The sequence below is a fragment of the Ranitomeya imitator genome, chromosome 4, assembly GCF_032444005.1.
Source record: "Ranitomeya imitator isolate aRanImi1 chromosome 4, aRanImi1.pri, whole genome shotgun sequence".
NCBI lineage: Eukaryota > Metazoa > Chordata > Amphibia > Anura > Dendrobatidae > Ranitomeya > Ranitomeya imitator.
In genome coordinates, this window is record NC_091285.1 from 55,809,228 (window position 1) to 55,822,494 (window position 13,267).

At 41.1% G+C, this 13,267-nt stretch overlaps 1 protein-coding gene across 32 annotated transcripts in view; it reads right to left on the reverse strand.

The window, feature by feature from the left end:
* Positions 1-399: 399 nt before the first annotated feature.
* LOC138675459 (protocadherin gamma-B2-like) overlaps positions 400-13,267 on the reverse strand; it is a 502,075-nt gene continuing 489,207 nt past the window's right edge. For all 32 annotated transcript variants that reach the window (XM_069763730.1, XM_069763729.1, XM_069763700.1 and 29 more), the window contains exon 4: positions 400-2,752. In XM_069763730.1, the coding sequence (XP_069619831.1) occupies positions 2,529-2,752 (224 nt within the window). In that variant the 3' untranslated portion in view covers positions 400-2,528. The remainder of the gene's footprint in view (positions 2,753-13,267) is intronic.

Consider the following 13,267-nt stretch of genomic DNA (forward strand, 5'->3'; position numbering starts at 1 on the left):
AGGGACAGAGAGCCTGATTCCGGAGATGTGTCACTTACCAAGCTATGTGCTGTAGTTTCAGTACAATCAGTGTTTTATATGCAGGAGATTATCACTAGGGACTAGGTTGCGTGAAAACCAGTCAAGCTAATCAGTGTAACTGCACCCCCACCACTGATTGGCAGATTCCTGTGTATACAAGCTCCCAGTCAGGGGTGTGGGCGGGGTTATGCACAGCTCTGAATTCTGACCACTGCTACATCTATAGGGAAAACAGGAATCCTGTTAAAACTTCAGTAATTGATACATCGCTGGAATCAGGCTCTCTGCCCCATCATTAGATTACATAGCAAAAACCTGCTGGCAGATTCCCTTTAACATTTACATAATAAATCACAATAAAAAAAAAACACCCAAAAATATTTTTGGAAGAAAACATTTTATTTATTTTCATTTTTTTTTTTCTTCAAAGAAAGAAAAAGCAATATAAATATTATTGTATAAAACGTGAGTGTAATACATTGACATTAGTCTATACTGGTATAAGAAGGGTGAAAGCATATTTATAATCAAAGTACAGGTCAGAAATAGACACAATGAAAAGACAGATGGGTTTAATGTACATTTATATCACAAACCACACAGAAAGATACAGGAGGAATTAAAGTACTGCAGCCCACAAGTTATATACAGGGATGAAAGGATCACGGAAATACTAGATTACAATACCATCTATACTACAATGAAGGTTTCGTTATAAAGTAAAGAACTAAAAATAAGAAAAAAAATCACCTACCACTAAACGACTTGTGCGACCGCCCTATTCAATAGTGTTACAAGCTCTGGAAAGGGTTATTGTGGAGATACCCAGAGGACGGGGGAATTAGTGGTTGCACCCTGATGATACAGGAGAGGTGTTGGCGTAGTATGCAGCGGTTAGTGTGTGATGCTTTTATATCATAGAACTGTAATTAATGCCGTTATCATCGTCAAGCAGCAAGCACGAGATACAACGCTATACTGCTCAAGGCATCGGAAAATCGGATCTGCCTCCAAAAAATCCCCCAGCAGAAAATCAAGCAATAATGAATATAATATGAACCATTTTTTAACACCCATTGCAAAAAAAATAGGATTAATCGTTGCCCTTTTTGAGTCAAAAGATAATATATGTGAAACATAAAAATCATCCTTTCAAAAAAATCATAGCAGCTACCATACATCACATGTAGAAGAATGAAAAAAAAATCACAGAAATGCAAAATGAATAAAGGGGAAAATCTATATATTTGTTCTCGTCATTATAAATAGCTGACATTCTATTTATTGTCATTTTGTTGTTACTTTATTTTTATGAAGATGTTTGATTTGTTTGAATCCGTTCTTTCTTTTCGAAAGCTGAGATTTGATGATGAATAATGATTTTTCTTTTTTAGAATCATGTAAAGTGATAAAACCCTTTTGTGTCAATCTTTTTTATATATTTTATTTTATGGGGTTTTTTTTAGACCAAAAATGGCACCTTGGAAATTCTAATTTTTAAAAAATGATATATCTGGCCTGCATTTAGCAAGCTTACTTTATTTTTTTTTTCTCATTCTATATAAAGAATGCATACACTCCATGCTGGATACATACATGCAGAAGGAAGACTATCCTGTAGAAATGCCGACTGAAAGGAATTATTACACATGCATACCTCGGTGCAGCAAATGAAAGCGTTAAATTGCTCTTTAAGAGCTGAGAATAATCGTAATCCTGTCCCCGTCCTAAACCGTGACTTGTAGCAAGTCGAAATCTTCTGGATCCTAGAATGTTCCCAAAACATCCATTTCCCGAAAAAATGTAAAGAATGTATTTAATCTTACCCCCAAAAGGTCGGCCATGAACCCTGGTCCTTTCACAGATGCACTTTTCTCGGCTTCTTTTTATTATTCTTCTAAAGCCACAAATTTTGTTTTGTTTAATTATTTTTATGTTTTTGTTTTCTTGAGTGTCATTAAATTGTTTACCTAGAAAGCAAATATTCTTCTACTAAAGGAAACATGTTTGTTCTCAATTCTAAAACCAAACATCAACTTTTTTTTTTTTTTCTTCATTTTTTAAAATAATTTTCTGCTAAAAAAAAAAAAAGCCAACTGGGTTAACGAAGCTTAAAGAATACGTCTCCGATGCTGATAAATTATAAATAACTATTTAGCAAATACATATATACATTGGAAGAATTTCTATAAGAATGTGGAATACTACCAGCGAGGCTGGACTCTATGTAAAAAGAGGACATCGTTGGTTAGGAAATGACTTAGCAAAATAGAAGAACCTGGCCAATAGAAAATCTTGGCGCATTTCGATAGGGCTCCGATATCCAGTGTCCATACTAGTGTATTCATCATAGGAGCTAATGGCAGAGAAGACCCTGCTACTGGCCCTGATGATGCCTCATGCAACCCATTCTCTTCCTTTGTAGATAAGACATTGAACATCGCCCGGAGATATTTGCGGGGGTTGTTCGTGCGGGATTCCGCGCTGTTTACAAGCAGGATGTATCTTCATTTCTTCTCCTTCTTGCCAGATTTCTTCTTGTTTCCTGAAGGTGCTCCTGCTTTTCCATCTCGTTTTCCGGCAGCGTTAGTGAGTGTTGATGTCGTTCCTGGAATGTAGATGTTTTGTCTGTAGTCTGGGACATGCTGCAGTGTGAACTGGGGTCCATAGCGAGCACTGAGGCCCATTGTACCTGTTCCTCCCGCGACAGCAGCTCCTCCTTCAGCGGCTTCTGTTGGGAAGGAAAGAAATAGCGATCCCATAAGGTATAGATAACTAGACTGTATTCTGGAACACATACATATTAAAGGGTTATTCCCATCTTTGGAAGTTGTCACCTATCCGTAGGAATATTGCTGATTGATGTGGGTCCATCCAGTAGGACCCAGACCGGTCCCAAGAATACAGCTCTGAATGAAGCAGTGGCCAGACAGGTGCACAATCACCCCAACCAAATCAGTGGATAGGTGATAGCTTCAAAAGATGGGAGTAACCCCGTGAAGGTAATCGGTCACCAGGTTTTTGCCACCTAATCTGAGAGCAGCTTAATGTAGGTTCAAAAACCCTGATTTCCATGATGTGTCACTTACTGGGCTGCTTGCCATAGTTTTGGTAAAATCACAGTATTATCAGCAGGAAATTATCGCTAGTGGGCGAGTAAAACTGTCACGTAGTCCTCCATATTCATAACCCAATCTCAGCCAGTGACTTCTGCCTATGCACTGTGTACACAGAAAGCAGCCAATCAGTTGTGTGGGCGTGGTTATTCAGAGCTTTGCTTATAGAGAACAGCTAGATCGGCAGCAAGCTACAAAACTACAGCAAGCAGCCCGGTAAGTGAAACATCACTGGAATCAGGGTATCTGTGTCTACATGATGTTGCTCTAAGATTAGCTGGTCATAGATATATTTTGACATAGAACAGGCAGGCCTACAAGCAATGACCAAAGTGATCAAAGCCTAAAAAAAATCAAAGTTCAAAAGGTCTCTGGTTTTGTAAAACTGCTGAGATGGTGGGAGTTTGTGAGGTGGGACCTCCAGTCATCTTTTGAATAATAACCCCCTATAGTGCCCTATAGCTTTTGGCTCTAAGATGATCACACTACTAAAGACCTAAATATAGTTGGCCCTCCGATATTCCTGAATGGAGTCTCTACAGTCCTCATACGCATTAGCTGTTGGGTGAACGATCCTTTGACTGACCGTTATCTCACCAATCTCCCCCATACACAAGAGGGCTTGGATTGGCTGAGAATATAAGACAGTCACTGTCATACTCTTGTGGCAGGGGCTGATCTTCCCCCGAACACAAGATCGGCCATTGAAAGGTAATAGGCTGAATTCTTCTGCATAATCTGCCTCTTCCTTGATATCATCAGTGGAATTAGACTGTCATCCAACTCCACTGACAGGTTTGGTCAACTTTAGTCTAAATATGTTTTGAGGTCACATAATCTAATGACAGCATAATGTAGGGGAAGATATCCTGATTCCAGCGATGTGATCTACTTAGTGGGCCTATTGCTGTAGGTTTGATAAAATCACTATTTTATCATCAGGAGATTATCATTAGAGGACTAGCAAACTTGCTGCTATGTATTCCTCTATGTTCATGAGCTCTGTATAACCCCAGCCGCACCACTGACTGGCAGCTTTCTGCCTATGCACAGTGTACACAAAAAAGCTGCCAATCATTGGTGGGGGTGGAGTTATACAGAGCTCAGCATTCAGAGAACAGGTAGATCAGAAGCAGTGAAAACAGTGAATTTATGAAAAAAACTGTAGCAAGCAGCTCAGTAAGTGATACATCATAAGAATCAGGGTCTCTATGCCTACATCATGCTTCTCTTAAATGGGATAGCAAACGTTGGTTTTGAATTTCCTTTCAAGCTTTCTTTCAGGGGTATATCTTTATAGAGTGCGGAGGTAACTGTGGTTGGAATACAGAACTGCAGGCTTATGCTGTAAAGGAACTGTGATGAGCAGATGGAAAGGCTATGTTACATTTTTTAAAATAGTGTCACTTTTGGATATTTTCTGTCACGTAGACCCCTCAAAACGTAATGTGGTCCCTAAAAAATGGTTTTGGAAATTTTGATTTCTGTTTTTTTTTCACAAATAAATGCAAAGCATATGAAAACATTTTTACTACTATCATAAAGTCCAAAACGTCCTGAAAAAATAATCTCAGAATCAGTGGGATCCGTTGAAGCATTCCCAAGTTATTACTGTATAAAGTGACACTGGTCAGAGTTGTAAAATTTGGCCTGGTTAATAACCTAGTGGATGGGATTGAGAGTAAAGAGTCAGTCCTTGCTGAGGACACCAAACTATGTCGGGTACTAAAACTGATCTTGACATTCCAACATTGCAAACAATCTGGATAAAATGTCTGAATGGGCGAACACTTGGCAAATGAGGTTTAATTTAGATAATTGTGGAGTAATGCACCTAGGACGGAGTAATCCTATAGCTGCATATCTATCTATATAATCGTCTAAGGGGTATTTCCATCTGTAACGGAAATCTCGCGGGACCGCTAGGTTATCTGGGTAATTTCGCAATGCATCACTGGGAATGGAAGCTGGCGGCAGCATAGCGCGCATCAGGACAGCTTCGGTAGGTGCCAGAGGGTGAGTATATAACTATTTTTTATTTTAATTCTTTTTTTTAACAGGGATATGGTGCCCACACTGCTATATACTATGTGGGCTGTGTTACATACTGCATGGGCTGTGTTATATACTACGTGGCCTGTGTTATATACTGCGTGGGCTGTGTTATATACTGCGTGGGCTGTACTATATATTATGTGGGCTGTGCTATATATTACGTGGGCTGTGTTATATACTACGTGGCTGCTTTTTACTACGTAGCTGCTATATACTACGTGGCTGTGCTATATGCTATGTGGCTGTCTGTGTTACGTAGGCTGTGCTATATACTGTGTGGGTAGTGTTATATACTGTGTTGGCAGTGTTATATACTGCGTGAGCTGTGTTATTGTGCTATATACTACATGGCTGGGCTATATACTAAGTGGCTGTGTTATATACTACGTGGCTCTGTTATATACTACGTGGCTGTGCTGTATACTACGTGGCTGTGCTATATACTACGTGGCTGTGCTAAGCGCGACGTACATACATACATATTCTAGAATACCCGACGCATTAGAATCGGGCCACCATCTAGTACAGTACATAAAATGGGTGAATACTCGGGACTACAGAACAGGAGAAGGACTTGGGTATTCTGGTTACAAGTAAGCTGGGCAGTGGTACTCAATGTCAAGCAGCAGCCGAAAAAGCAAACAAGATCTCAGGGTGTATAAAAAGAGATAAAATCCCGCGATCCCAATGTATTGTTACTCCTCTATAAATCACTTGTGAGGCCACATCTAGAATATGGCATCCAGTTTGGGCTCTACATTTTAACCCTTTAAGCCCCGAGGGTGGTTTGCACGTTAATGACCGGGCCAATTTTTACAATTCTGACCACTGTCACTTTATGAGGTTATAACTCTGGAACGCTTCAACTGATCCCAGTGATTCTGACATTGTTTTCTCGTGACATATTGTACTTCATGATAGTTGTAAAATTTCTTCGATATAACGTGCGTTTATTTGTGAAAAAAATGGAAATTTGGCGAAAATTTAGAAAAATTTGGAATTTTCCAACTTTGAATTTTTATGCCCTTAAATCACAGAGATATGTCACACAAAATAATTAATAAGTAACATTTCCCACATGTCTACTTTACATCAGCACAATTTTGGAACCAACATTTTTTTTTTGTTAGGGAGTTATAAGGGTTAAAAGTTGGCCAGCAATTTCTCATTTTTACAACACCAATATTTTTTAGGGACCACATCTCATTTGAAGTCATTTTGAGGGGTCTATATGGTAGAAAATACCCAAGTGTGACACCATTCTAAAAACTGCACCCCTCAAGGTGCTCAAAACCACATTCAAGAAGTTTATTAACTCTTCAGGTGTTTTACAGGAATTTTTGGAATGTTTAAATAAAAATGAACATTTAACTTTTTTTCATAAACAATTTACTTCAGCTCCAATTTGTTTTATTTTACCAAGGGTAACAGGAGAAAATGGACCCCAACAATTTGTCCTGAGTACGCTGACACCCCATATGTGGGGGTAAACCACTGTTTAGGCGCATGGCAGAGCTCAGAAGGAAAGGAGCGCCGTCTGACTTTTCAATGCAAAATTGACTGGAATTGAGATTGGACGCCATGTTGCGTTTGGAGAGCCCCTGATGTGCCTAAATATTGAAACCCTCCACAAGTGACACCATTTTGGAAAGTAGACCCCCTAAGGAACTTATCTAGATGTGTGATGAGCACTTTGACCCACCAAGTGCTTCACAGAAGTTTATAACGTAGAGCCGTGAAAAATGATCTTTTCGCCCCCCGATGCTTCCCTATACCGCCGGCACATTGCGATCATGTTTGATCCCGTTGTGGCGGGGGTTAACCCTGCTGTTCTGTTGGTCAAAAATGACCGACTTTGAACTTCAATATTCTTTAAAATATTCAAGATGCGGCTCTGAAACCCGTGGCCGACCGACCCATCCTCATTTAAGTCAATCAACCACAAGTTTCAGAACCGCATCTTGAACACCCCAAAAAATACCAAAGTTCAAAATAGGTCTCCCCAGACCGAACAGAACAGCAGGGTTAATGTGGCGGGGGTGGTCTGTGACCGCTCCTGGCACATAGTGCCGGATGTCAGCTGCGATAGGCAGCTGACACCCGGCCGCGATTGGCCGCGCTCCCCCCATGAGGTACTATCCCGTCACTGGGAATTAAGTCCCAGGGCACCTTGACGGGATAGTATGTCATATGGGATTAAGGGGTTAAAAAAAGAGGATATTCACAATCTAGAGTCAGTTCAAAGGCGGCAACTAGATTATTACAAGGGATGGAGGCCTCTCATATGATCAGAGGTTGGAAAATTTGGGCTTGTTTAGCTTAGAGAAATGATGTCTCAGAGGAGTGTGGTCAGTATAAAGCACTGGCACATGATTTATCCTTCCAAGGACCATACTAAGGACCAGTCTGCACTCATTACGGGTGTAAGAAAGGAGATTCTAATTCGTACCAAGATTGCGGCATGGAACAAATTACATTTATCGGTGGTTGGTAGGGTGAACCTCTTAAAGATGATTGTAATGCCACAGTTGTTGTACGTGCTACATAACTCTCCCATTTGGATTACACAATGCAGATTCCGTAAGATTAGGTCTTTGTTTGGGGAATTAATATGGGGAGGAAAGAGTCCTAGGTTTAAACAGGAGATACTTCAGAGGGCCAAAACAGAGGGGGGTCTTGCACTTCCTAATCCATGGCTATACTTCTTAGCAGCACAGTGTCAACATCTCAAAGGATGGGGGGAGGAGGCAGGGAGTGTGCAAATACCTAATAGCTTGAGGTTCTTACTACAGGCAGACGTTTTGAGTGACAGTTTGGAGGGAGGACAATTCAAAAAAATGGGTTCACAGGGGTGCACTATCAAATTAATTCACAGAGTATGGGAAAAAGTCAAACTCATTAGGGAAGTGAGTGGGTTCACCAGATTCTCGCCTATTTGGGACAACATTTATCTACCGGAATTTAGGCAGAGGGAGGGTTTTCACTTTTGGTCTGCAGCAGGTATTAAATGGCTGGGGCAGCTGATAAGTCAGGGCAGACTTAAAACATTTGAGGAGTTGCAGGAAGAATTTCAGTTGCCACGGTCTGAATTGTTCCAGTATAAAGGTACCTTCACACATAACGATATTGTTAACGATATCGTTGCTATTTGTGACGTAGCAACGATATCGTTAATGAAATCGTTATGTGTGACAGCGACTAACGATCAGGCCCCTGCTGGGAGATCGTTGGTCGCTGAAGAAAGTCCAGAACTTTATTTCGTCGCTGGACTCCTGCTGACATCGCTGGATCGGCGTGTGTGACACCGATCCAGCGATGTCTTCACTGGTAACCAGGGTAAACATCGGGTAACTAAGCGCAGGGCCGCGCTTAGTAACCCGATGTTTACCCTGGTTACCATGCTAAAAGTAAAAAAAAACAAACACTAGATACTTACCTACAGCCGTCCGTCCTCCAGCGCTGTGCTCTGCTCTCCTCCTGTACTGTCTGTGAGCCGGAAAGCAGAGCGGTGACGTCACCGCTCTGCTTTCCGGCTCCCAGACAGTACAGGAGGAGAGCAGAGAAGCAGAGCGCAGCGCTGGAGGACAGACGGCTGTAGGTAAGTATCTAGTGTTTGTTTTTTTTTACTTTTAGCATGGTAACCAGGGTAAACATCGGGTTACTAAGCGCGGCCCTGCGCTTAGTTACCCGATGTTTACCCTGGTTACCGGCATCGTTGGTCGCTGGAGAGCGGTCTGTGTGACAGCTCTCCAGCGACCAAACAGCGACGCTGCAGCGATCCGGATCGTTGTCGGTATCGCTGCAGCGTCGCTAAATGTGAAGGGGCCTTAATCGTATCTCTCATGCTTATCAGGCACAGAATAAAAGGGGAGCCATAGTGGTACAGATTGATCTCATGATCGACTATATCCTTAAGAATAGCTGCACGAAGGGGGCGATTTCAGAAATATATGGGTTTCTACTTTTTTCTTTCCTGGAAAAATATCCCATCCGAGCCAAAGGGAAATGGGAAGCTGAATTGGGAATAATTGACAATGATAGATGGGAGTCGGTCCTAGAATATGTGCCCAAGATATCAATGAGTGAACCAGGCAGGCTATCACAGTTATTCGTAATCCATAGGGCCTATAGAACCCCTGACAGGTTGTTCAAGGCTGGGCTTAGGCAGAACTCGGACTGCCCTCGGTGCTCACAATCCCAGGCGGGGATATTGCATATGATGTGGCAGTGCCCTAGACTGTCCTCCTTCTGGATAGTTGTTTTAAATCGTATTGAACTGGTGTATGGATGTTCTGTCCCTAGGGTTCCACTGACTTGCATATTGGGATATGTGGAGGAAATTGTTACGGACAACATGTTTAAAATAGCTATTGCACGATTGTTATTCATTGCTAGGAAATTGATCGCCAAATTTTGGATTAGAGAGGAACCTCCAACAAGAAGAGACTTTCTTAAGCAAGCGGAGCATATACTTACTTTGGAGAAAAGTATCTACACCAAAAGGAATAAGCTGGACATCTTCCACAAGCTGTGGCAACCGTGGATGGACTTGAATTAGGATGATAAATGAGAATATAGGGAACCTAGTATTCAATGGAAATATAACGGATGTTTATTCAAATGGTTGTATGATGATGGGAAGTGGGGTGGCTCTGGCTGAGGTCTCGGGTTGGGCAGGGTGGGGGGGCTCTGGGTCGGGGGGGAAAAAGTTATCTGTAAATGTTTAATGAAACATTGCCATGAGAAATATTCTGATTGTTTATTCTTTGCGGATAATAAAAATCTATCTGATAAAAAAAAGAAAGGAGATTCTGACAGCTAAAGAGGAAAGGATTCTTTACAGTTGGAGCAGTCAGACTGTGGAATGCCGATGACAAGAGGTAGTAATTAGTGATGAGCGAGTATACTCGTTGCTCGGGTTTTCCCCAGCACGCTCAGGTGGTCTCCGAGTATTTGTTAGAGCTCGGAGATTTAGTTTTCATTGCCTCAGCTGCAAGATTTACAGCTGATAGACAGCTTGAATACATGTGGGGATTCCCTAGCAACCAGGCAACCCCCACATGTACTCAGGCTGTCAAACAGCCGTAAATCATGCAGCTGCCTCAACAAAAACTAAATCTCTGAGCAGTTACAAATACTCGGAGACCACCCGAGCATGATCGGGAAAACCCGAGCAACGAGTACACTCGCTCATCACTAGTAGTAATGGCAGACACTATGACAGCTTTTATAAAGGGCTGGATGATTTCCTCAGTACACAACATTGTGGGTTATAGATAATTTAGTGACAAAATGTACAATTGGTGGAGAAAGGTTGATCTTGATGGACCTAGGGCTTTTTTCAAGCTATGTAATTATATATGTAACTATATGGGCATGCAGGTCTTGAAAATTTAAACCCACTATCACCTATTCATCTTTTATCTGTTGCTGCATTCCTGAGTAATTAGTGTTTTAATGTATATGAAATTGAGAAGTTTAGCACTCTGAGCGTGACAAAGCACTTCCTGAGTCTCTGCCTCCCGAAGTTGTTTTCCCTCCCAACACCGGCCTATTTAGCTTAATTGATAGCTCACAGTATGGTATCCTTGCCTGGCACCTGACTTCACACAGACAGTTCGCTATCAATCAAGCTAAAATGGCTGGTACTGGCCAGAGAAACAACATTGGAAGGAAGATGCTTGGGAGTTGCTCTTTCAGGGTATGTGCACACGTCAGGATTTCTTGCAGAAATTTTCCTGACAAAAACCGGACATTTCTGCCAGAAATCTGCATGCATTTTTACCGTGATTTTACCGCATTTGTCACGCGTTTTTGGTGCGTTTTTTATGCGTGTTTTCCCAAATGCATAGAATAGCGGGAAAAATGCAGAAAATCCGCAAAGTTAATGAACATGCTGCTTTTTTTACTGCGATGCGTTTTTTTCGCAGAAAAAAACGCATCATGTGCACAAAACATGCAGAATGCATTCTAAATGATAGGATGCATAATGTATGCATTTTTAATGAGTTTTTATAGCGTTTTTACCACGAAAAAAACGCAAAAAAAATGCGAAAAAACCTGAACGTGTGCACATAGCCTCACACTAAAAGCACTTAACTCCTCATTTGCATATTATGCCTCTAATGCTTGGGAATGAAGCAACAGATAAAAGATATAAAGGTTTCAATGGATTTAGCTTTATAAAGACCTGAATGCCCAAATGTACAATTTGGTGGGGGAAGGGTTGAAGTTACTGACAGATTCCTTTTAAGAACTTTGCATGGAAATATGTAGAAGTACAACATACTGACGGGAACAATGTCTCATTAAACCTTGTCCAGTACAGGGAATATATTACCATCTTTCGAGCTGCCTGATTTCATGTGCTGTAATTTCTCCGAGGAATTAGATCATAGATGATAACTGTTGAGGATTACCAGTGAGCGGACGTAGCCAAAGGCAAAGCTCCACGCTTTGTAGCACTCATGTTTCTAATCAATATCAATTATTATGAGGAGCAGTTATAAAGCTGAGAGCATTTGTCATGAGGCTCATCTCTACTCCACATTTTACTGCATTTCTCAGCGGATTGGAACTTTAAAAAGTAAGACATTTTATTCTTTCCAATAGCACATATGCTGATGAGAAACTTTATAGTATATCTTAGGACAGAAATGTTTTTTTCTCTGCAAATAAGATTACTCTAACCCTCCCCCTGCCTCTTGCATTGATCATACCCTCTCAGTTCACTAATAAAATCAGAGGTCAGATAAGAGAGGGATTATCACATCACTGAGAGATCAGCTTACAGCTGCTGCCTTTAGAGGACTGGAGAAATGAGGGGAAAGAGTAATTTGGGAGGGGAGCGTTATACGCTGTATTATACAATAGGTGTTGGGTGAGGAGGCGGGTGTAGTAAACTCTTACATGTTCAATACTAGGTGTAAAGGAAGGAGAGTTTTATTCTAGGTTTGTATTTATACATAATACCGTGTATATAATAATACATACGTGGTCAAAATTGTTGGTATCCCTCGTTTAATGACAGAAAAACCCACAATGGTCACAGAAATAACTTGAATCCTGCAAAAGTATTAATAAATAAAAGATCTATGAAAATGAACAAATGGAAGTCAGACATTGCTTTTCAACCATGCTTCCACAGATTTTTCAAAAAATAAAACTCATGAAATAGGCCTGGACAGAAATGATGGTACCTTTAACTTAATATTTTGCTGCACAACCTTTTGAGGCAATCACTGCAATCAAACGATTCCTGTAACTGTCATCTCTCGACAGGTATTTTGGCCGACTCCTCAAGAGCAAACTGCTCCAGGTGTCTCGGCAGGTTTCAGCTCTTTCCAAAGATGCTCAATAGGATTTAGGTCAGGGCTCATAGAAGACCACTTCAGAATAGTCCAATGTTTTCCTCTTAGCCATTCTTGGGTGTTTTTAGCTGTGTGTTGTGGATCATTATCCTGTTTCAAGACCCATGACCTGCGACTGAGACCAAGTTTTCTGACACTGGGCAGCACATTGCTCTATAGAATCCCTTGATAGTCTTGAGAATTCATTGTACCCTGCACAGATTCTAGACACCCAGTGCCAGATGCAGCAAAGCAGCCCCAGAACATAACAGAGCCTCCTCCATGTTTCACAGTAGGGACAGTGTTCTTTTCTTGATATGTTTCATTTTCCCATCTGTGAACATAGAGCTGATGTGCCTTGCCAAAAAGTTAAATTTTTGTCTCATATGTCCATAGGACATTCTCCCAGAAGCTTTGTGGCTTGTCAACATGTAGTTTGGCAAATTCCAGTCTGTTTTTTTAATGATTTTTTTTTCAACAACGGTGTCCTCCTTGGTCGTTTCCCATCAAGTCCACTTTGGCTCATACAACAACAGATGGTGCGATCTGACACTGATGTTCCTTTAGCTTGAAGTTCACCTTTAATCTGTTTAGAAGTTTTTCTGGCCTCTTTTGTTACCATTCCTATTATCCGTCTCTTTGATTTGTCATCAATTTTCCTCCTGCAGCCACATCCAGGGAGGTTGGCTACAGTCCCTTGGATCTTAAATTTCTGAATAATATGTG